This window comes from Tinamus guttatus, unplaced genomic scaffold, assembly GCF_059628265.1.
Source record: "Tinamus guttatus ecotype Peru unplaced genomic scaffold, ASM5962826v1 Tinamus_guttatus_pri_ptg000149l, whole genome shotgun sequence".
Taxonomy (NCBI): domain Eukaryota; kingdom Metazoa; phylum Chordata; class Aves; order Tinamiformes; family Tinamidae; genus Tinamus; species Tinamus guttatus.
In genome coordinates, this window is record NW_028288683.1 from 1,245,778 (window position 1) to 1,271,920 (window position 26,143).

Genomic DNA, 26,143 nt, shown 5'->3' on the forward strand with positions numbered 1-26,143 from the left:
CATATAGTTCATGTCTATATCTGTGATTACTTTGGTTCAAAATCTTTAACAAGAGTCTACCCTAGATCTCAGCCCACTAATACAAAACCGTCCAAAATGCCTTTATACTTAAATTAAAATAATCATAGATTGAAGAAAAACCATCTTTCACACATTAGCTCAAAACAATCAACCCTTACCATCATTTGAGGACTGTGCTTTTTTGTTCTTTACCATTGTCGTGATTGATGGACCATTCAGGACTTTAGCCTGGTGACTTTGGCTAAAGATTATAGGAGATGAAAATGTGAAATCACTAAAAACAAAATCAAAATCACACTGAGTCTCTGCACTCTTGATGCATGTTTTGTTTCAGGACTCCTTTGGGCTACAGTCAGTTGTACAGTACCACGATCATCATCTAATGTAGAAGACTCCATTACACCTACCATAAACAGCTTTGCTCCCTAATAACAGCCTTACATATCACCTCCCTTTGATCAGGTGCTGAGTCCAAAGTCTGATGCATATGAGTCAAGGAGCATGGGACAAGCAAAATTGTAATATCTCACAGTTGGCACAACAACTTAGTTCATCAGCTAGACATGGAAGAAGAGATCATCGGCTTAGATAAGCCATTCCATTACAGCTCAAGTCTGACATCTCAGGCTTCATACCAGCTATAGATCAGGCTTTTTATTATTTCTAAACCAATGGGCCAATGCAGGCCCAAATTTTAAAGGCGTGCTATGAAAATCATGCTAACAACAAAGAGAACAAATGGAAGCAGACACACAAATCTGCTATATTTTAATTTATGCACAGATTCAGGACCAACTTCTAGTCCTACCTGCCATACAACACTGACCACAGAATTTCTCTGAGTGAACGCTCTGCTGTGGATTAAACCTCCTTTGAAAAGCTGATCCAAATGGAAAATCCACAGAACAGTTTACTAAACATGCACATTCTATCTGGTTAAGACTTCTCATCATGGAACCTAACGGCTTTAATTTGTTCTCTTAAAATCCCTGCACATTTATGAGACTCTCCTGACCAGCTCACAAAAGTGAACTATCAGAAATGGTCATGCTACCAGCACAATTAAACTTGTTCAATGGGTGTCTCTACCTCATCAGGAAAATATTAAGAAATCCTTAAATTAAAAAAAAAAGATTCAGAAAGAATTATTTAAACTGTATAGAAGTACGGTGAAGCCTTGTATCTGGATTCAGTATCTTGCAAGAGGAAAGACTTAGGCAGCTTTATGTCATATTTCCACTCTCTTGAACTAAAGACCTGTAGGGGACAAGCTTTGCAGTGTGGGTTAATTTAAACAGTTTTATGAGTACAGTCTTCCAATTAAAGAAAACTCTAACAATTCCATTGCAATGTGTCAGTTGCAACTTTTTTGTTGTACTAAGGGAGTGAGGAAGCAATGACAAAATGACCCCCATAGGAAAAAAAAAAATCTTTTTATTTTTGGTTCAAAAATTTTACATTTAGAGTTTTTCCTATAAAAATGTTAATTTTAAATTGGAACAGAATGCTTCAATTTATTTATTTCAACTTAAAACATTCTGATAACATCTTTTGTGCCATTTTGTTTCATAGGGAAGGGTTTTTTCAATTTTTTCAAGGTTCTTTTCATCTCAATTCAAAAGAAATAAGATTTTGAAATATAAACATTCCCTGCTGAAGGAAAATTCCAAATGTCAGCCTTCAGTGCTTGCAATTCCTCTAACTTGTGCCATCTTGTAATATCATTAACCTAACTAAGTGCAGTCAAAGCGCAACAGTGCTTCAGGCATACCCCATTCCCCCGTCAGGAAAAGCTGGGAATAGTGCCAAGGATCTGGTGTAAGGTGTTAAAGAAACATGGCTACTACTATACACACCTAAGTAAAAGATAACAAACAAATATCCAGAAATAATTAAAATTTTTGATTATTTTTATCTTTCTACCTTATATTAACATTACCCATATGTATGATGAGGTCTTGTAAAATCAGTTCTTGCTTACTATTCAGTCTAAGTAAACAAAAAGTTTCATTTAGTTCTTTTAAAAATATTCCCCAGCTGGATATATACTTCCAAAAATTTTGTTAACTTTGGCTACCTTGCAGTGCATGTTTCAAAAGTTTTTTTAACCTTGTAAATTTAATCAAAAATCACGTTTTGTTATCCCTCTGATAACTGAACGAGAAATTTGTATTATTAAATCTCATCAGTAGTATATATAAAAAATATCAAATATAGACTGACTTTGCATAAGATGCATCACTGCTCTCAAGTAAATTTTTGGAAGACAATACAAATATTGTATGACAAATGATAATTTCTTGCATAGCTGCCTGTGAAGGAGCTGAAAGTAGTTCAGGATGGGTGGCCAGTCTTGCCTGTTCAAATGCACTTAACCAGAATGCTTAACAATATTTAGGTGTCTGTATTACCACACAAGATACAGTCTTATTTAAAACCTAGTATCAAGGTTTGGAAAGCTCTTAAACTAAATTTTTCGCACAAACTGCATCATTTCCACAAGCTCCAGCTTGCCAGAATAGTTGGCTATGACCAGAAACACCTGTGCAAAGTGGATGTCACTTCTGTGGACATCTGTTTTGCACAAGGCTCTGGCCTGCACGGTCGTGTTCACACTTCTCTGCCAAATATTGAAGTAATAGACATGATGACGCAAGAATCATACCAGAAATAAAGAAACCATTTTATTTTAAAAGAGCTTCATGAAGCCTTCTGACCATCTCTGGGGTTTCCTCTGGCCTCATTGCTTCCTGCCTTCTCCCCCATTCACACCATGCCAGTGGTAGGCTTGTTAAGACAAAACAGATTGAGTAAAATGTCAAGTTGTTAAAAACAGCAGTCCTGCAGAGGCAAGTCTAAGCCCCAGAAAGTGCAGGATTGAGTTTCCTGTAGAATAAGTGAGTATATGTCATAGGACATTCTAAGGACAACTATTTTTCTCCCCATTTCATTTCCAGTCCAGGATATGACTTAAAAAAAAAAAAAAAAAGGCTCTAACCACAGCCTTTCTTCCTCAGTGAATCCTACCATATCAGTCCTGCCACAGTTAGCCTTCCAATGACAACATTTTACTTATTGCCCATGGAGAAAACAATTCGTAAGCTCTGCAGGGCTAAACCACCCAAAACCAAATAGCTGGAAAATATTAAATCCTTTCCTCCAGCTGAAACCCTAAACAAAGCAAAAAGTCAGACTGCAGTCACATAATACCTGGATTACCTGGTTTGTCTGGATATGTATAGAAAAGTCCAACTGCACAGGCCAACTCAGCAGGTCAGGTGACAGACAGAAGTGATGGCTGATAATGAAAGTGACTGCTCACCAAAGCTACTTCAGGCTTCATCTCATACGATCTTTCCTGGCTGAGGAAACAGCGGGAACTCAACCCTAGATCGATCTCACCACTGTCTCTTTGTGATACTTACTCCCAACAGTGTTCTGTGCTACACAAGGGGAACCTCAAAATGCCCCTATTACACAGTTGAAACAAGGGTCAATAAACTCTGTCCTTATTAACATGGGAAAAGCGCAGACGTAAAAATGACTTGTTGCCACAATTGAGGTTCACATGTCAAAACACTATAGAGATACAAACAACGTTGAAGCAGATGTTGCCCACCATTGGACTGTTACTGTAGTTGCTCAGACATGAAATATCCCATAAGGAGCATTTATTCCCTTGTCCCTTTCCCTGGTAACTGTCATGAAAGAAATATATTTTGACTTTAGGAACAAACTTACAGTAGACTTATTAATTCATTTGTGCAGTTCTAAAAAAAATCAGGTTGATATCACACTTGTGCAGTATTAATAAAGGTTATTTTACTTAGTAGACATAAGCTAAATGTTACTTTCTTGAAAAACAACATTTGTCTCAAAGGGGAAACTTTATGTGGTTAAAAAAAAAAAAAACAAGAAAAAACAGAAAATGTTCTCATGTTCCAGTCCTACTACAGAGATATAGACAGCTGTGCTTATTTATATGGCAATACATTTATGGGAATATATGAAAGATTTATCTCCATAGAAAGAAAAAAAAATGTTCAGGAGGATCCTCTCTACTCAAACTGGCTTTGTTCTGAACAGCCCCTTTCAGCCAACTGAAATCATCCTGATTATTCCACCTGATCTAGTCCATAATGCTCTTTTTACTGAAATCTGATGTAGTTTATGTACATATGCTGCTACTTATCATGAAGCTGTTCTGATATTTTATCCACCAGAAATTTTAAAGTATCTTTCCAGTATCTCAGGGTACACTTTTAATTTAACCTCTGCACAATCTAACTGTTCATGCAGCCAGCATTCAAAACCGCACTTGATCGCACGGATTGCCTGCAGTCCTGTTCCTTTTGTGGAGATATTGAGAGCTATTAATCGTGTGACAAGATACATTTATTCTGTCACTGAAAGTCTATTTTTAGCCTTCACTTTTCTTCACTGAAATATGACCAAAGCTTTGCAAAAATAGCCCAATACATGACAAATAATTCTTGGCCTTGGGTAAAATGATTAGAGTTGCTACTCTATGAATTATCTTTCATAACATCTTAAATGAAAACATATTTAGACTATATACAATTAGAGTGATTATACACATATATATTGACATAAATGGCAAGTGGCTTTTTACAAGAAGAGCTTAGCAGAAGAGCAAACCTAATGCAGAAGTACTCCAGGATAAGCTTGTTAGTGGAGAAGACTTATGCGAGTGCAAACTACTATATGCCTGTAACATTTTAACGATTTTATAATTTTGAGATGGAAAAGAATATATAAACTATACAAATAATTAAAATAATTATTTTTTTCTAACCATATAACCAAATATATATTAAACAAGAGAAAACATTTCATTTTTCTTTTAAAAATGTATTTTTTTCATTTTTTCTCCTTGTAACAATGGTTTGGAAAAATATTAATTTGTTTTTAGAAACATTTGTTTTTCAAAAAAGAATTTTTTGCTGGAAAATACTTGAGAACAAAAGTTTTCAACCAAGTATTGCTAAGAATAGTTGTATAGCTGTGGTAAGCCTGGTACACAACTGAAAAATAGGGAACAGAAAAGGCAGACTTTTGACTAAAACCGTGTCAGCATGCATCTGACAGGCTCTGTAGCCAGAAGAAGATGGGTAAAAAAAAAAAAATATAAAGCATCCACAAAGGCAAATAATTTAAATAAAGCAAGAACAAATGAATGATTGAATGCTATCTGGAGAGGCAGAAATAGTTCACTTTCATTGATTTTTATAGCGTTCTTAATTCATGTTAAATATGAAAAACTAGTTTTTCAGGTTAAAGACTACAGCTTTTAACTCCTGGATCATTGAATAATCTCAGTAATGCAACACTCATGCTTGTGCTAAATTATTATCCATTACATGAACTGCAACGTTCAGCTGTGATTCCAGCTTGGTAACTCCAGTACCAACACAAAAGAACAACAAACATTATCATCTAATCCACTATTAAGTCAAATTTGCCATTATTGCCTTTCTGACCCAAGATATGAAATCAGCTAACACTGATTGGCAATTAGTCAAATAAATCCTGTGAGAACTTATGCTAAGTTCACCTCCTGCAAATACGAGACGAAGTACCTGCGTGAAGGCAGATCTTCACTCACCGTTACAACTCCACTAGCACTAGCTAGTTTCACCAGAGGATTTACCTTGTGTTCTTATCCTTAAGATATTTTTGCTCCTAATAGTTACTATTCATCTAAAAAAATCTTCAATAATAAAAACTTTAAAAAGATGGATTCTGATTTCTCATATTCTTTGATGCAGTTTTTACACAGTAATTACATCAAATACATAAAAATTTCTTTCTTAATGCCAAAAGGCTCCCGGTAACTCTATGGAACTTCTGCTTGACAAGGAACTACATGAAAAATATACAAGATTTTAGCTAAAAATTAATGCTTCTCACGCATTCTGTAATCTAATGCTGGGTTAAAAAGGGAAACAGCAGAGGAAACACAAAAGCACATAGGGACTACTGAAAGATCAGGAGCAAACTTCCAATTGAAGTTTTCCTCCCCAGGAGTCTACCCATTAATGAAGAAAAATTTCTGTACAATTTTTGAAACTGAATTTTCCTCACTTAAGCAAATGTAACAATGTAATAATGCAGGGCTGGTCAGACAGTTCCTAGTACAATTCACTGAACTTTTTTTTTTTTTAATGTGAATTATTCAGCATAACAAGATAGATAACTTTAACTCCATTTTCCCAAAGGCTACAGGAAATATGTTGCAGACATTCTGAACACATCCTGACTTGTGCCAGAAAACAATTCCAAGGATCTAGGTTGGACTAGATGACCTCTAGAGGTTCCTTCCAACCTTAGGCATTCTATGATTCTATGATTCTATGATCTTCAAAGACACTGACAGGTATTATGCAGGCTATTAATCAAATTTATCAATCATCTACACACTGCCAAAATGAGAGAGATGGAAAAAAAGACTAGCTGTATTCCCTGCATTAGAAAGAAGAACTTCAATAATTTCAAAGATTCATAGAGGTCTAAAATGTGCAAAAGAAAAACCAAACAAAAAAAATGCTACTGAAAAATAATAGCCTAAAAGCTGATTTCAAAAAGAAAGAATAGCCAACAAGCATTTTTAAAGCTCTGTTATCAGAATAATTTTCAAGTGACCCTTCTTAACAGAATGACTTTCCACTAAGAGTCTTAGTCTGAGTCACTTACAAGAACATCTTTGTTTAAATTTCCAGGATCGCATCCGGTATTTATCCAGAGTTTGGCTTTATACAGGGAATCACTTTATGTGCACTAAAATGATAAGGACAACATTCTCTGAAAGTAGCAAGAAACTCTGATATGGACAACTACCTTTCTTAAAAATGTCAGTGCATATTCTGGATGTAGTTTCTATTTAAAAAGTATTTCATTTTTTCGGCAGTACAATTTCTGAAGACAAACAAAACTTAAAGGATTCCTCTTCATTTACAACAGATGCATGGAAACTACACTGTACCTATGAATAAAATTCTTTCATTTCTCTCATGAATAAAGAAAGAGCTATAAGAAAACCAGAAATGTGTAATCCCTGTGTCTATATCTGGGATGTTTCCTTGGAAACAATGAAAAAACAGCAGGGAATGCGTAGGCAACCTCTGAACCCTCTATAATGTGAGGACACTGTTCCTTGTATCTATGGGAGTCTATACAGGAATGTAAAAGGGAAATTTTTATTCCAATTTTTCCAGGAATAGCCAGTAATAGTGGCCTACAAAGTACTTATTAACTCACAGGCTCAGTTTTATTTCCTTTTGAAACTTTTTAAGTATTAAATTTCAGTTCTGTTAGATACAGGGTTGAGCTTTTTTCTGTTTCTTTTCTTTTTTTGGAAAAAGAGCAAAGCACAAAAAGCTTGAATTTATTACAATTATTTATTTATTAGTGCTTTCTGTCACACAGGACCCTTTTGCTTTTGAATTATAAATCTAATTTATATGCGATTGTGTCTTGTTTATTTCTAAAAGCCCTTTACAATACTAAGGCAACTTGAATATTCTAATTTAGAAAAAAATCTAGCCATATTAATTAAGCAACAGGTCTATCAATTAGGATTAAATATGTTCACTTAATTCTCTACAACACAAATCCATCCTGAAGAAAAGAATACCATAATTACAAAGTGAACTGAAGGTGGTAAAGGTTATGAAGATATTCTGGTACCTACCATCCCCAAAACTATTCTGCTCTCAATCAGCTCATTGGAATTATTATGCTGTAATTACATTGGAGAACATGATATCAGAATCTGGCCACAGTACTTAGCATTTAACACTTGAGTTACTCTAAACAAAATGAGAAGTTGGCTCAATGTATATCAGGTTTCAGGAATAATATGGAGAGTTTGGTCATTCAGGATACGAAAATTACTTGAATAGCTATCTGGCATTAACAAGCCTTTTCACTTGGAAATGTGTTTCAAAACCATTAAGTTTTTTCCTTTCCTAGCCAAACACACAAGCACAGTGCTAGAAACCAATGTGCTGCAAGAGCCTGCATTAATCATTCAGACTTAGAAATAAGACCATGTCCATTGACTACAGTACTCATGAAAGGGGTGAATGTATCCTTTCTCCAGGACTAAAGAGCACCAGCAGCTGCTGCAATATTAGCTAGAGTATTGCAGTTAATAAGGATACAGAGCCAACCCTCAGTTAAAGCAGGATATAGATTTTGCTTTTAATAAGTAGGGAAGTTGGTTCAGGGAGCACTGAACTGCTTTCCCTATTGCTACAACATCCCAATGAACTCAGGTCAGTCTACTAGCACAATAGCAATAAAGCTGTGGCCACAGAATACCACACCAGCACATATACAAGTCAAGATGTACTTAAAATTACATTGTGCACTGTTTATCATGTTATTTAGACAAATATGGAACTTACTTTCTCTTAGATGCATGATAGTGATCACAAGAATTAAGCACTACTAATACTAAGCAGATGTTACTGATGATAAACTTGCACAGTCTGAGAAATCATATTCATACACATCTATTGGACATGAAGTCAGTCAGAGAATGAAGTTAATGCAAGAAAACAACTTTCTATACAAGAAACTTAGATTTGAAATAGGTACTCAGAATAGACAATAGGTTTTAGGAAGATATACTTATTTGTGGAAAAACAAAGTGATTTTAGCGTAAAAACTAAGAAGTCTCCTCACCTCCTAACACAGTAATTAATACACATAATTTTTGAAAATTACAACAAAAATAGCATGTAGCACACAGGTATATACCTCAAAGAACATTGTCCAGACAGATTTGCCAGGGGGCATAGACAGAATAACTTAAAAGAGAACAACAGGGGTACAGGCGCAGGCAGATACAAATGTACATGCCCCATGTATTTTTGATGGCTCTGGTGCAAGTGAAGTGGTGCCCGAAAACTGTGTTTTTAGGGCATATTACTCCCATCCCTCCACACGGTAATCTAATCAGGGCATCGCACCATTCTCACACACACAGCTCTTAGAACAGGGCCTGCTCCTCCCCTAGTAGCCCAAAGCATTTCCATCCTTCCATGCACATATTTTCCCCAAAGTTAGCAAAATGAAGGGGACACAGTTATTTGGTATACCTCAACAGAGAAAAAAGAGTATTGAGAGACAAATGTCAGAGAGAAAAAAAAGAATTATTTGAGCTAAAGACAATGCTGGCAAGAATAAATGTGTACAAAATCATGATGCTCTGGAATATCCTTCCAGTAGGAGCACTGCGGACAAGAGGACTAAATGAACCTTGAAACACGGTCTAGAAGGACCTGAAAAGACTGTAATCTGCCTTTAAAAAGGTTTATAACAATGAGTTGCTAGCATTCTGTACTCTGCAGTATTCATTTTTATTCAAATTTCACATACTCTCTTACATTTCTAAGGCAGAAATGTGCATACAACAGAACTGCATGTTGAAACATAGAGCTTTATAGCCTCTTTCCACAAAATTCCACTTCTATAAAGCACAAGTTCTTGCAGTTTCATTCTGTTCAAAGCTGGAGGCGACAAGAAACCAGATAGAGCTGGTGTGAGTCCCAGGGTCCAATAAGCACTTTGAAACATATTCACTAAGTAAAGACTTTTAAATGTCTCCAAAAAGCGCAGGTGTGCAAATTACTTCTGATACAGACAGGATTAGGTTTCCAGTATCCCCTCAACCACTGTTAAACAACACCCCCACAAGCATTTTTCAGCTCATAAAACCTTTACGAGCTGAAAAGTTCCTTCAGTCTTCTTTTTTCAGCTGCTAATCCATTACCTTCCAGCAACAGCATCAGAGCTGCCATTACAATACACAGTAGCTATTTGAACATAAAAGGGCAAAAAGTGGTGAATTTTACTTCTTTGCGATGAAAGACAGAACTTCTAGGTCCTGTCTGATGCAACGGAAAAACGCTATTATGGTAACACATCACAGAGCAGGGTTATTGAGCTTTATCATTTTGACAAGGTTGTCATGAGCCAAAGAGAGTAACATGTTATTCCACATAAACGAATGAAGTCTCAAGGACTTTCCCTTATGAACCATGTGCCTGTTCCTTTTTATAACAAAAAAGGGATTATTCCCCATGCACAAACATATTCTCCTCATTAATCTGAACACCTGTCCTAGGTCTGTGTGTTTGTGCCATAAATTGTCAGAAACTGCACACTTTATATTCCTCTTAATTTGTGCTCCTGCCTGCCATTTGCTCACAGGGCTGAATATGGGTTGTTTGTACAATACATTTTATCACAAAAAACTATGAAGACAGAAAACAAAAAAAGTCTTGTACATATAAGCAGCACTTATGTTCTTTCTTTTGAGCATTTGAGTGTATTTACCAAAATGCAGGACAGTGAGTAGGATCTACAACCAGGTCCCTAATTACTTCTGTTTCCATGAGTAAAATTTTATATGAAATTTATATGAAATATGAAATTTTATATGAAATTTTTATATGAAATTTTATATAAATGAAACTTCATTTATGAATGAAAGTTTTAACTGATCACAAGCAAACGTATGAGAAGTTAGGAGTATAACAATTCAACTCTTGGATGGCAAAAGAGACCTTTAGGAAAAAGTCTTTCTGGATGGCTGGTCGAATAAAATTAAGGGAGCATTGCATTTTAAAAAGGACAAATATATTTAGGATCAAATTGAGGGTATATATTGTACTATTTAGGACTAATCTGGGAGGTCTAAGACAGCCTAAGATTCTCAGCAGTATATGTAAATTGAATTTAACCCTGTCCACATTCAACATCTTTCAAGTGCGGCTTGCATCTAAAATAATAACAAAGAATAATATCCCCTGCATTCCATACATCTGTAACACATTCCATACATCCATAACACATTCCATCTAAAGACTTCAAAGCACTTCAGGAAAGTCGTTGCCAGTTCAGTGAGGGTTTAAGAGGGAGAAGAATGGCGCAAGAAATGCTTCCCGATTTTACTTCTCTCAGATCCTGGCCACAGGCACAGTTACTAGACCTGGAGTAGCAAAGGGCTTTCCTTTGCTTCAGTAGGACTCCAGACAACCCACACATTGCAGAGAGAGATGCAGCTACGCGTGGCACACGCTGTCCTGCTCTCTGAGTACTGCTAAAACAGCCTGCTTCTCTCCAAACTCCTCTAGTTTGGCATGACCCCTGCTTTCCCTTCAGAGTATAAAAGCTCATAACTAACCAAGCCTAACAGCACCTCTGTGGAGCACTTAAGTATTATTATGCCTACTCTACAGATGGCAAATGGAGCTACAGAGAGCAATATTCAGTGTCTTAATATAATAGTCAGTTTTCACTGTAATTAAGTGATGTGTCTGATATGAAGCAAAATATGATACTGTATTTCTATCAAGTTCTGCTTTAATGACTGTTGTTTCTAGCAAAAACTGAGCAACAAGGAGGTAAAGAAATATTTCTTAAAAAAATATTGCCAACTTTACTGCATATACAAGAAGGAAAATATTATATTCATTTATATACAACTTTTATACAGCAAACCTCACCTTATAGTTTCCTATTTACAACACCTATTATTTGGAGGGCACGGTATGCAAGTTGCCATTTTTTAGCATTTAGCATTTTTGGACTCTTGGCTTCACAATCATGAAGGCCTTTGCTTATACTCTTATTATCGTATATTTAAGAATGCCAGGCTATCTTGCCTTGAAAATATGCCAAGGCAAAAGAGAAAAAACTCTTGTTTTACCAGAGAGTTGTAATGATGAAAACTATTTATAGTTCTGATTTAGTTGAGAACTAGAAGTCAAAGGTACCATTTGTGTATTTCCTGGATGACTGTGAATCAATTTCTAAATCAATAATGATAGAGTAAGTTGAACTATATCCTAGTAAAGGGTATATGTTAGGAATATTTGCCAAATCCACTCCTCTCCACCACCGCCTATATGCATTCCCTTCAGCACAAAGGAAACCTTATGTTCTGAAGCACAATGCAATGAAAATGTGTTTGACAGGATTTTCCAGATTCAGCCTTTCATTTCTCCAGAAAGAACAGAAAACACTAATCCAAATCCTCAGACAGAATAAATCTCTGGCAGCTCTAAGCTACCTTGTAGGTATAGGGTGGCTTTTCTCTGCAAGTAGCTAAAATTGTAGGAACTTACACTGTCAGATTCTGAAAACAGAGTAATAAAGAAAATTCCTTTGTGACCTTGTACTAAATACATGATAAAATTCCTTGCATTTTGGAAGGGGAGAGACACTTCCATTTAGAGAATATTCACTCCTAAAGGCAGAATTTGAAGACTGTATACCTTTAACCCTGCATGTAAATATCCACAAACATACAAACACATTCACTTTTGCAAATATGCATGCACAGCTTTAGCAAGTTTGTGAAGACACAGAAAGTAAACCTTGAAAAAAAAGTCTATCCTCAGGGCTAGATCACCCAAATGAGAGCAAGCACAGCTGTGGATGTGACAATGCATTGATCCACTGTCCCTTACATAGTTCAGTTTGGATTAACAATTCACATAATCGCAATATCTCCAACTGCACTAAGCAAAACATAAACCATGACTCTTCCTGATACATATGCTGAGAAATCTTGAAAGATAGATCTTGTATACCAATGAAAGAAAATATAAAGTTTCTACACATTTCCAAAACACACAACTTCCTCCCCTCTACTTTGAATACATAGCTGCTCAATGCAATCTACTCTCCTGTGTGCAATAAACTGTAGTATAACCTAACAATATAACACAGGAAACTGTATCACTACTGTACAGTCTCACTATTAATTATTCGTCTCAGTTAACCAAATTTCCACAGTTACAAAAATATTTAGTATGTAACCTAATCTGCAGAAATTACCTTCTGTTCTTGACAGATTTACCAGACTGTCTCATTTAACTTCCCATACACTAGCAATATAGCCAAAATATCCTTAAAGTATCCCAGAAACAAAAGTATTTATATGACAGAAAAATGTTTAAACAACTGAGCTATTATTTTCTGAAATAGAGGGTTAAACTGCCACTGATATAACTTGTGCAAGTATACATCTTGTAAATATAAAATAGCATAATAAGCCTAAAGTAAGTAAGGATACGAAATCCACTGCACCAAAGGTTCAATAACGATACAGCAGATCTCAAGGGATCTACAACTGCCTTTTCATTTCTGAAAAAAACTCTGCTAAACAGAATGCAACTCCTGACAAAATCAAAAGACTTGCATAAGTTACGGTAGCTGTATAAGTCCTTCAGAGATATGGAAATTGAAGTCAAGAATCAATGAGAAACCATCTTGTTCTATAATCATTCAAATCAGAAATACAGTTATGATACATAAGGCACACAAAATGTATTTTTACTGTGTTATTTCAAAAAAAGAAAAATATACCTTTTTAAAAATAAACAGCTATATAATAAATATTTAATAAATAAATAACTATTTTGAGTTTTATCATTTTTTGCCAGTTTTCTTATCTCATTTTTAAAAAATAAGGCTTTATCAAGAGATATAATTGTCTGTTTATAGGCTTCCTTAATTTAAAACTATATGGCCTTCAGCTGTTATATTACAGAAACACATTGATCAAAACTCAATAGTTTTATTGCTATTTTGGCAGTTTCTGTTCTGGATACCCATGAAATTGAAGCTGCGTACACATATACAGTGCCATCAGCTAAAAAAATATGATGAGCCTGTACAAATTATGTCAATTTGCATCACAGATGCTACAAACCAGTCAGAAAAAATATTATGATGTGCTACAAAAACCTGCAAAAATCCTTCCCCCAAGCCACATGAGATACATCTGTGGACATAACAATACGTCTTTATCTTTTTTAGCTGACTACACCGTAAATGGCATTGTTAATAGCTATAGACTAATGGAATGTTAAAATAATCTAGTGCTTCATTCAAGACCAGTAATGCATGGAATGGAAGCTGTGATATTAAAATGCTTGCTTCACAGGCAGCTGAAGTTAAATCAATGACTTGACAACATCATATAAGAAAACAGGAATATAATCATCAAGACTCTTAATAGGTAGTACAAGTGTTTTATCTTCATTCTTACATGAAAAGCAATCTGGCCTAAAACCATATATATTATGCATTTCTGCAGAGTTTTTTTTCTAATCAATAGAAAAATAGACATACCAACACTTAGTAAGTTGCTGTCTAGATAAAATGCGGTACTTTGCATGGTTCAGTGATCCAAGAAACACCTCCAATATATTCTAAAATACACCATTTTGTTATGATAAATTGTCCATTGTGCTGGACAGTAGGTCTAAAAGGCAAAATCTTACCTGTATCATTGCCTGTGATTTGAATAACATACAATCTTATGTCACTTCCACTATCAGGGGATGAAGTAGAAGGAGAGACCTCTTGAGGTTCTAATGCCTCTGTGGCCTCCTTCACTTTGGGTGGTGCAGTAGGTCGTGCAACTGCAGTAGCAGTTGATGATGTGAAATACTCATTATCAATTTCTGGTTCTGACATTCTTCCTGTCAGATCATCATCAGTAGTGGCTTTGCTGGGGGAAATAGACTCATCAATTATTATGATGTCACTACTTGTTACTGCTTCATCATCCTCAACAATGATACGTGGTGACTTTGGAGTAGGTTTGGATGCTGATGTAGGCTGAATTCTGTCTACAGCACTAACGGAAAATGTAGTTACATCACTGGGGATTGTTTTTTCCGTTGCATTTACTGAAATTATAACTGGTTTGATTTCTTCAGGTTCTTCTGATACTCCCGAACCTTCCAAAGTTTGGCTTGCAGAAGCTCCCAATGTCAGAAGAGTAATGCTTTCTGCAGTAGAATGGTCTGCCGGCACTGTATGACGGGGCAACACAGATTCCCAGCTCACTATACTGCTGTCCTCTTCTCTGGCAGGGGTTCCTCTCCTTTCATCTGCTTCTGTTTGAGTACTTGCTGTTGCAGACATTGCTTCAGTAATCTTTTCTTCTTGATCAGCAGCAGTTGCAGCTTTGGAAGTCACTGTGAGGAGCAGGGTGACAGTGCTTGTTTCAGCAGGTCCTAGGACTCTTCCATAATCTGTCAGCTTTACCGAAGGCATTGATACTTCTGTTGCTGGATATGTCTCCTCATAGGCTGAACCTGCCTCATCCTGTTTCTCTTGAACAGTTGATTTAGATGATTCAGATTCTGATGCCATCTGTTGTTCCTGTATTTGAGTGGCTGTCACAGGTAAGGTCAAATCTGTAGAAGTACCTAGTTTCATATCTTGATCTTTCTTGAAGAGCTCATCTAGAAATACTTCACTGTCTTTTGCAGTTGTTTCTGTTGGAATGAAACCAACAGAAGTGGTCTGATCAATTATTTGCATATCTCTAGTGATCTCATTTTCAAGAGTAACTGGAACTATGGAAGCATCACGTTCTTTCTGGGCAACTGTAGTACTTATCTTTGTTATATCTGTAAGCATTATAGATTCCTTTGTTCCTACAAAGCCAGATGATGATGTTCCTTCTATGTCTGGAAGAGTTGCCAGTGTTTCTTCCTCAGTTACCATTGCAATGCTTGTCTGATCTTCTTCTGTCACTGTGTGTAATGAAACCTCCATCTCAGTAGTGACATCTTCATCAGCAGGTGTTGCTACTGAACTCTCAGCAACTTCTCTTTGTCCAACTTCTGGGGTAGGCATAGACTTTTTCAAAATATACCCTGATGTTTCATATCCTTCATGTTCAGTGACCTCCCTAACTGTGGGCAAAACAGTTGTTAATTCAATATCATTTGAGGATCTAACAGGCTTTATTGTACTATCTTCATCCACTGATATTCTGGATACGGTGACCTGTTCCAAATCTGAAGAGCTGTTTGTGGGGAAGACACTTCCAATATCTTTACTCTGATCAGAAACAGCAGATACAGCTTCTTCATCATCTTTTTTTTCCATTGGTTTAGGGCTTATCTTAATTTCATCTGTTATTTCTGAATATGTTGCTCCTGGGTGTTTCGTATGTTCCATAATTTTCCCTGGAGAGGATGTAGGCTCCATTCCAGACACCCCATCTTCTGTATCTATCTCATTTATTCTCATAACATGAGATGACTCTCTTCTTATATAATTCAGATCGTTTTCTGTCAGTAGCCATATGCTGGAGACTGGAGGAGCAGGTGTGGACTTCTCTCTTACAAAATGTCCCTCAGATTCTGTTTTAATAGAAGCAGGAGTGACTGCTGTGCCATAAGGGGTTGTAACATCTATTGTCTGCTCTTCTGTCTCTTTCATTTTTTCCTGTTCTTCTAAAATGACTGATCTTACTGTTTGTGGAGATGAGTGGATGATGGATGTGAAACTCTCTCCAAAACTTTGTGGGGAAGTAACACTTCCTGAGAGAACGATGGGCTCAGATCCTGTCTGATTAACAGCTGGTAGAGTAAAAGACACAGGTATTGCAGATGACATGGTAGGCTGCTCATCTTTCAAGTCCTCTCTGCTTCCTTCAGCCGATGCTTCATTATTCTCAAACAGAGTTGCAGAGGAACTAAATTTCAATGATGGTGTTGACTCACTGACCATAGAAAATTGTTCAGTGGTTACCAGATGCTCATCTGAGAACGTTTCTGATACAGAAGGAACATCTGATTCTGGGATGTTACTAGTAACCATGCCAGAAATCCTATCAGGCATAACAGTGAACATGCTTTCATTGCCCTCCCCCTCTGTAGTAAGATCATATTGATCCGTGAAAAAAGAGTTGGGGATTACAACAGTTGTAAACTTCTTGTCAGATTTTGCTTCCATTGATTTTTTTGTGGGTTCTTTTGTTGACTGGGTAGCAAAATAGCTTTTCTGTTTTGTTAGTGAAACTGAAGATCCTGCCCTGGGAAACCCACTCTGTGAAGTTGATACCAAGCTGTCTGTGGGTGTCATCATAGGACCCACTTCTATTTCTTCAGTCTGGTCATCATCATCACGGTTTTCTGAATTGCCTGTTTCAATATCTTCCCATGAAACAGAAGAACTCTTAAGTACAGTTGTGCTATCCTGAAAAATGACAGAGGTCAAGAAAGCGTCCTTAATGCTTTCAGACCTACCTTGTTCCTCGGGCAATTCTGCTTCAGAATAAGTGTGCTCCTCCAAAGTTGCAGATGTGCTCTCTGTTAAGCTAGGTGAAACATCATATTGAGTCCCTCCCAGTGCATCATAAGTGCTTAATTCGCCATCTGTGACAGTTTGAGGTAGAAGGGTGGTTAACTTGTTCTTCAGAAGCACCTCCATTTCCCTTTTTTCCTCAGCCAAAGCAGTAGCCATTTCTGTATCTTCCTCACTCTCAAGGGCTGTTTCCTCTAAATAAGGGACCTTTGTTTCGGTGATAGCCACTTCGGTAACTGAAGCTTCAAAAACAGGAGGTTTAAGAGTAACTTTAGCAGATGATGGTTTCACACTGTCTGACATAGTGTTCAGAGATGTACCCAGTTTAAGAGTTGTAGACTCTGGTATGACTTTTTTACCTTAAAAAAAAAAAAAGAAAAAAAAAAAAAAAGAGAGAGAGAGAGAGAAAAAAGGCATTTTAAGGAATCATTTAGCAAGAGCACAAACAAATGATATTTTAATTTAGTGTGAATGTTCCTGACAAAAAGTAAATGCTACTATGAGAAAAGCATCAAGGTCAAAAGCTTTAGACAGTTGTTTAGAATACATTAGAGATTTGAATGATATTATAAAATACCACATTACAATGCTGCAAGAGCATCCAACTTGGATGATTTTCAATTAGAGATGAAATGAGCACAGTAGCAGTATTCCTCAAATTTATCATTTACATAATTACCCCCAGAAAGCCTAATACTATATTTGTACCCACCAGATAGCTAAATACTGTTCAGAGAATAAATACATTTACTTCACGATGTCAAGAAGGCACAGTACTTCAAATCTGTGGGTTTTCTCCAGCTCAGCTGTAGAGAGGCAGTGAAATATCAATTTAGCTTATTTTCAGCACACAAAAAGGAGCACTCATAGGAGCGAGAGTGTGCTTCAGCAGTAGAAACAAACATGCCATGAGAAAACACTATATCACAATGCCACAAGACTTGCTGACATATGTTTAAATTCTACTCAGAGAAATGTAGATTATGGAGAAAGGTGAGAACAATAAGCTCTAAGATCATAAACTTAGTACTCTAGTGATGTTGGTCTTGGGAAAACACTTCAAAGGTACACATTTAAACTTCCTTCACACACAAAAGCTTTTTTTATGGGAAAGTTGCACATGAAAAGGCAGAATATTGAATAAGTGTGACAGCAAGGAGTTACTAAGTAACTATCCTTGATCACAAGACACAAAGTAAAGCCTTTCCGGTAAATCAAACCACAATAGTTTAAAATGCCCCGTATCCCCTCCTTCTGCCAAAGATTTCCACCCTATCTGAGAAGGAAATGCATGCCAGCAGCCATTCTGCTGCAAAGTCTGGTGTCTGGCTTCAAGCCAGTGATAAAAGTGAGTATGTGCTAAGAAGACAGGATTTACTCAGGAAAAGCCCAGGGTGAAAACACCTTCCCTTCTGCCAGATCTTCTATAAGGTCAATAATCTTTAGAAGGGCAATAGGAACAGACAGAGGCTAGATGCCAACATCTTAAATCCTAGTTGCTAAGCAGTCCAGAGTCAAAAGTCCTATATGGAACCAAGTCAAGAGCAAAATATGGCCCTTCAAACCATACTAAGCAAAATAAGAATACAATTTCAAGATGGCTAAACCTTTAACAGGGCAAGAAAACTATTCCTCAAACATGCAAGAAATACCACAGATAGTTACAATATTTTATGAGATAACCTCGAAGACAAAAGCTTGGTAGTGTAGCTCTGAGTTAATGAAAGAGTTCAGGAAAAATCTACTTTATGTGGAGTACACACAACAATTCAGAGAAGAAATGAGTTTTGAAATAAACTTTTATTGCCTGACATACAGGTATTAAGATGTTCTAGATGCTGAAACATTATCTTACTCAGTGGGAACTTAAGGAATATGGGGAAAGTTCGGGTTATATAATAGCATGAGCAAAAACGAGGAATTAAAAGAAAGAGAAAATTTTAGACTTAACTGTAGCCCTATATTTGTGCAATGATATTTGACGCTCAAGCATTCACAGCATGTATGCATGAATCAGTTATTTTCGCACATTCATGTCTAATTGGGTGCCTCTCTGGTATTTGTATATATGGATTCTGTGCATGTAAGTTAGGGTCACTCAAATATTTGTTTAGTTTTAAACACCAAACTTTGAAATTGTTGCCTGTGTAGGAAAGCTATTTGATTTTATCGTACAGTAGACAGAAGTAGCTTGCCAGAGGCTGGCTGCTTAGAATTTCTGGAAGAATGGATAGACTTACAGAGGAGGGAAATGCAGAAAAATAATTGGTATTTCAGCCTTGAACAAGGAATGAAAGTGAAAACATAATTATGAGGATAAAAAGATATGGCATTGCTATGGTTAAAAAGAGCAGTGTTCTTTCCCAGAGGAAAAGGGAATGAATTATTTTCTCTATGATGTGTTAATTTGTGTGTATGTGTGTAATTTGATAGATAAGATTTAGTTACTTATATATTCTTTCTTGTAGGTTTATGCATTCAGTTGAGCAAGAACGAGTAAACTTCTGAAGACCTCACAAAGGAAAGCACAGACTAAAACAAATTATTTTAAACTTTGGGGTGCTAAGACCTAAAATGGATGCTTATTACTCCTTACAACATCTGTGTTATTTGACTCTGAGGCAATGTTTTTACATTTACATATACAAATATATATATATAATATGTATAAATATAGTGTTATATTAATATATATTATACATGTATATATATTAAAAAATGCTGCTATACTTGAAATCATTTTTCATCAATGAGTCACTTAAACAGATGAGTTTCACTTCCCAGATATGGAGCTAAGACTACAAGTAACTAAGTTAATATTGGTCCATATACTGGTAGTGACTTCTTATGCCAAGATAACCAAAATCATTCATAAAAAAAACATTCATCCCAAGACAGATTTGTCTTATGGCCCTTCTTTATGAAAAAGTAGAAAGTAAACAGCATAGTCCTGTATTATCCCTTCTAAAGGCAAAGTGATTTTCCTTAATGAAGACAGACTTTGTTTTGAAGGCAAAAATCAGTCACTTGCTCAATGTTCAATTGACATATTTCAAGTAATGCTGAAGATTACTGTTTGAAAGAATATCACTATCTACTATTATACAGCAAAGTTGGACAAAATGAGGGTATAATTGGTGAAGTTAAAGTCAATCTTGTTCCATCACTTCCAGGTATGTGCTTATTCACAACTGTTTAGGTAACTTTCCAAGAAAACGTTTGGAAGCCCCAGATGTTCATAGATTTATGTCTGAGATGCTGTTACTTCATCACTCATTATCTGATAATTCCTCAATAAAATAAGTATCTATTTATAAAGAAAATCAGAGCAAATCCCAAAGGTACTCTATTCAGCAAATATTCATTTGTACACTGTTGTAAAGAAAACATTTACTTTTAAAGATTTTATCAACAAACAACCAATTTTTATCATGTGCAGAGTGACATAAATCTAGTACTATCCAAAGAGCTGTTTGGGCTAGAATTAATTTTCAGGACAACTAGAACTGTGCTGGCATAAATAGAAGATATAGGATCTTTTACACACTTCGTTCAAGTTTGCAAGCTTTTTTGAGTGGATGAAAAAAAAATGCTTATTCTTCATGAAGAAATCTATCTTTCTTAATTTATTTTTCTGCAAGAAAACAAAAATCTTTAATACTTGTTTTAATAGGCTGAATGTCAGTTTCAACTGTCATCTTCTCTACCCAGATGTTTTACATTACTGCAGTCCTTGCGAGATGCATGCGATATGCATATTGTCCTCCTCCTGATGCAAGTCATGAGGCAGATTTTCCTAATAAAATTCATCAACCTATTAGCAGCAAGAAAGCAAGTCATCTCACCAGCAGCTGGTTATATCAAAGGCTATCTCATTTTTTTATTATTATTGATTCTTATGTTATGAACAACCTGAATGAAGTTGGTTTTGGATGGAGATTGTAGTTTTGTACAGATATGATATTGTTTCATTCTCTCTGTCTTATGCTTTCACTGTATAGCCTCTTTTCACCTTCTTTCCCATCATTGTCTAAACAGGGGTTTAAAATAATGGAGCACCATTAAAACTTAGTATTTTTTTCCAAGAAAAGCACACTGTGCAACTTAAGCATGTACATTTTAATGATACCATGTAACGATTTTAATAAGAAACATGCTGGAAACTGTTATCATGTACTTCCTTTGTAATGTTTGGTGCATGCTATGAAGCTAGTAGAGAGTTCTAGGGATTTATTTGACCTATACTCATCCAAGATATTACCAGAGATATTTGCAGGGATGCATGTCTTACTAAACTGCATTTCTGAGAGAAGGTCAAAGACCTATCTTCCTAACAGAGAATCGTTCCAGAAAATTGTTGAGCGAAGGTAGTTGCCTCGGTAAAGCAATTTAAGCCTTCACCTTCACATACGAAAAAGGAAGCATGAGCAGAGCTAACAGCCTGTGGTCAGTCGTATGACTGAGATGTTTCCCTACTCTTTTTTGCCCATTCTGATACTGGGCTGAGCCGACCGAAGGGTATAATACACTGGCTCTGTTATGTTCAGCTGTTTGCTGTGTTTTCACAGAAAGTCTTCCACAAAAAAACAGTACTTGCAAGTTGCCTTGCACCACATGCACAGAAACATGCTAAAATACTCTTGCTTGAACTCTCGGGAATGTCAGAAATAGAGGTTCTGGGGGAGCAAGGAAGAGGTTTGCAGAGACACAACTATTTTTCATTTCCATCACATAACAATGGTCTGTCCTATTACATACTAAGAAAGCTGTTGCTTCCTATATTTCTTCTTTCAAAACCCATCTCTGATTCTGAGCTTTAGACAGACAAATCATCAGGCAAACAGGCCCTTAGTCACAAGAAGACGGTGACTTGAAGTCACCCTTGATGTGGGTGTGTTGAAACAATCAAAATAATTTGAACTTCATTCAGTGAATTAACACATGGGACAATGCGTCAGGAATTATTCAAAACCTGAATATTTCCAATTTAGAGCTAAAATGAAATCACAAATCCAAACCAAAAGGAAACAACAAAGCTGCAGGAAACAAAGCCAAAACAAAAAGCAGATCGGAAAAAAAATGTCAATCCAGAAAGAAATGAAGACAGGAAAAAAATGTTTTACTGAAAGGTTCGTCAAAATCAACATAGGTCTCAGGCAATATAACTTCAAGTATTCAGTGTTTCTCAGCAAAATATGGATTTATTTTTCATAAAATTCAACCATTTCTCTTTATGAACAGGTTCAACAAGTGCACTTTTGCACCAGTATTTAAGACAAAAACCTTATGCATTTTGATTAGTGCATTTATGTAGTGTAATTTATGCTAGAGATGCTACTTTATTAAAATGTCTAATCCCAAGCCTCTTGAAGTCAGTGACAAGATTCCCACAAACTTCAGTGTATCAAATCTTGAGAAACAGAGAGGGAGAGAGCAAGAAAGAATAAAAAAAGAATATTATTTAAATATCCATGTATCTATGCAGTCACTAGCCATTAAATAGGAAATCATTAAAAGTTAAATAGTTTTTGCTGAAACAATGTTCTATTCAATTACAAATAAGCATCACTTTTCAAAAACTTATTTATCAGCAACTTGTTTATCTACAACTCTTTTAAATAAAAAAAAAATTTAAATTAATTTATCTTACTGAAGAAAATTCCTATATGTTAACACTTCAAATACATTAATTCTGATGATGACCCCCAAAGAGTCTCAAGTATTTAATCATGGGCCTAACTGGAATTTTTTAAAGCCTCACCAGGTACATCATTACGTACATTTCAGTCAAAAAAGGAGAACTAAACAGTCTCCACAAGAAGGAAGTTTTGGAAGGATGAGATAAACATGACTAATGTTTTAGAAACTCAGGGCCATGTGGTTTCTGTAGAATAAAAATATTTGTGATTAAAGCAGTGAAGGTCTTATTTTTTTTAACAAGATTTTGTATTTTAAATCACAAATTATTAGTCTAAGCCCTTTTTACTTTCTAAAGTGTTTTCTAAAGGTCAAGACACTTTGTACAATGTGACTTTGTAACCAGAATAAAGTTGAAGTTATAATCCTGAAATTTAACTGCACTGCAGTTAAATATGGCCCAGGCTGATTATGTTATTGAAATTAATGCCTACTGCTTGTAAGTTCAACATACTGCTTGGTTACTTTTTTTTTTTTTTTTTTTTTAAATCTATATAGCACATTTTATAAAATCATCCAAGATTTCAAAATATAGTTTAAGGTTTCTTCTAACTTAGATGCAATTTAAAATTATTATATTGAGATTTCCCATCAATAAGGCTCAGATAGGAGTGAAGACCACAAGCTGTACTGAAGAAAGAGATATCACCTTTGTAAATGACCTATCAATCAGCTTTGTAAAAGATCTGTTTTTGTAATGATTAAGCCAGACGTCTGCTTTGACACAGATCTATTGCTTCGGAGTATGGGAAAATTTGAGAGTTGCCCTAATCCTCTCTGGGACCGAGAGCCGTTAGTTCTCATGGACTTACTGAGAGAGTATAAAATTACTCAGCATGAGTAAAAGTGGCAGATACAGATCCTTAATCACTGTCATTTCACTTCAAGCCAAAGACACAGCGCGTGGCCATATCGGTCTTGAAGTGGAGTTAATGGGAACTTCACTAGCTTTCACATAAGAGTGAGAGGAAATTTTCCTGGGACATAGTAAAAATGTGGCATCACTGTTTCCGACTGTATGAAACATCTGTTCTGCAGACCTCCGGTACTGGTGTTAGTCTAGATAGCCAGCTTGATCTTGCCTGGCTCACACAGGAACTCTGTGTTTCTCCCTTTAGCAGACCTGGATCTCACAAATGAATGTAAGGATCTTCCTTTTTTTATTATTTATTTATTTTTAAGCAACAGAAAAAGCTCTTTGTTTGTTTGACTGGGTATTCAAGCTAGGAAGCAAACTTAACAGTATGGTACTCTCTCGATACGTAATGATACAAAAAGCTGTCAGCATTGTATGGGATTCAAGACTCAAGGTCATCGAAAGTACCATTTTATTGGCTGGCTGTATGGGAACGCTGCATAAAATGACTGCTTAACTAGCTTCACATAGAGTAAAAGCAGGCTGGGCTTAGGGATAGCAGACTTTCACGTAATACATTCCTATATGGAAACTTTGAAACAGATTTGCCCGGGATGTTTCAGAAGAGACTTTAAGACTAAAGATTAATTGGAACAAGGACTTATGTTCAAATTTCCTGCTATACAACGGAGTCTTTTTTTTTTCCTTTCTCTCTCCTCATAAAAAGGACTGGCTCCAGAGTGACTCACTCTATAGTCACTGAAGTTTGACATGTGCAAGTCCAAGATGCTAGACAGTGAGTCTCATTACTCACCACTTGTATAAATCTTTTACCAAAGTAAACGAAGACTTGCAGCTGGTTCCTGTGACATCCTCAGCATCTTCTGAAATGGAGAGAGAATAGTTTCAAGAGGTCCCCTCCAACCTCAACCATTCTGTGAACTTCTGAAATAAATGGCACACAGGCTGAAGCAGGGCACACGGCTCAAAGAAACACTGCTGTGTTTCCATACACAAAAGAGCTGTATTTAGCAAAATCTGAATCATCAGTAGCTCTTAAGTAAATCTGATCTAACGTTGACTGCAATTAAAAGGGCTAGTGAGTCCTGTCTAAAAAAAATTATGTAAGTTTTGTTTAGTTTTTTTTTTTAGCCTGTAAAAAGATCCAAAGTAATAAACTGTCTACTTCTTGGGTTGTAAACTGATGAAATATTTACTCTCTTTGTCTGAAAGACACGACTTTGTAGAAAGAACGCTTAGAAAAAAAGTCACCAGCCAAGTTCTTGTGAGTGATGATTTTAGGATGCACGGTACATCACTAAAATTTGTTAAGTAAAACTTCCTGAAAAGACAGTCAGAGCACACATTTTATTTGAAATAAGTGACGTTCACTCACACAAAAGGCTTGGAAAGTTGAAACTTGTTCTACGGACTAGATTACAGGCAAATTGTAAAGTCCCTGTCCCAGCTTTTTGAATGGACTGAGGAGCTTCACCCCCATTAGTGTCAATTTTACCCATCACACTAAAAGTGATAATAAACACTTGAGCAGAGGGACAGAAGGAAAAGTATGACAAAATACTATTATGCAGATAAAGCGCACACTCCTGAGCTTAACTAGTCTTTCCTCTGGCATGTAGCTCCTTTGAAGTCCATCAGGACTGCTTCCACAGGCAGTTTTGCAAGATCTTACCCACAAAACAACAAAGAAAAAAAAAAGTATTTTAAAATGTTGCAGATAGGAGTGTGAGAACATGGGGCACCTCCAACTCCCACTGACACACTTTTGAAGTGAGAGCTGCCAGACTGCAATACTACGCCAGGTGCCAGGATTTGCTTTCAGCAGCAAAGACTGTCCATAAAAGAGAATCCAGTGCCTGTGCTGGAAAGATCTGTAGCTACAGCTGGCTCAACAAGGGCAGTAGAGGTTGCACATTTCAAGCAGCCATGACTTAAAGTCACATGAGAAACCCCTCCCCCAAAATAGTTACAGACCAAGTCCTGAACTCAGCACAAGTAGCCTTTACTCCTTACTGTCAATGGTACTATTTGCAACTACAGGTACTATTTGCAACAACAGGAACTTGTTCACTGAACAAACAGGCCTCTCTGAGGCCTCAAAGAAGTTCCATAAGGACATCAAAGAGCAGTCCAAAGCTTTGTCCTGCTGAGGAGGCTGTAAGTTTCAGGAAAGGGGATGTTCAGCTGGAAATAAGTGCTCTAATCTCTTAGAACTCACCTTCTCGCTAGTAGCAGTGTCCTCTTGCACCAAGAACACTCCAGCGACAGAAGGGATCTTAAAGGATAGAAATAAGGTGGTGGAAGTCTCTATTAGCAGGCAGGCATATGGCTGGGTTTGTGACGCCTGAGAAGTCTGCACAGCAATTTGCATGCTGGACATCATGAGATGCATGGATA

The 26,143-nt window shown here is 36.3% G+C and overlaps 1 protein-coding gene across 1 annotated transcript in view; it reads right to left on the reverse strand.

The window, feature by feature from the left end:
* Nucleotides 1-26,143, reverse strand: part of VCAN (versican) — a 105,098-nt gene that overhangs the window by 37,612 nt on the left and 41,343 nt on the right. Inside the window, exon 7 of the mRNA XM_088522107.1 lies at nucleotides 14,346-17,531. Coding sequence (XP_088378233.1) covers nucleotides 14,346-17,531 — 3,186 coding nt within the window. The remainder of the gene's footprint in view (nucleotides 1-14,345; nucleotides 17,532-26,143) is intronic.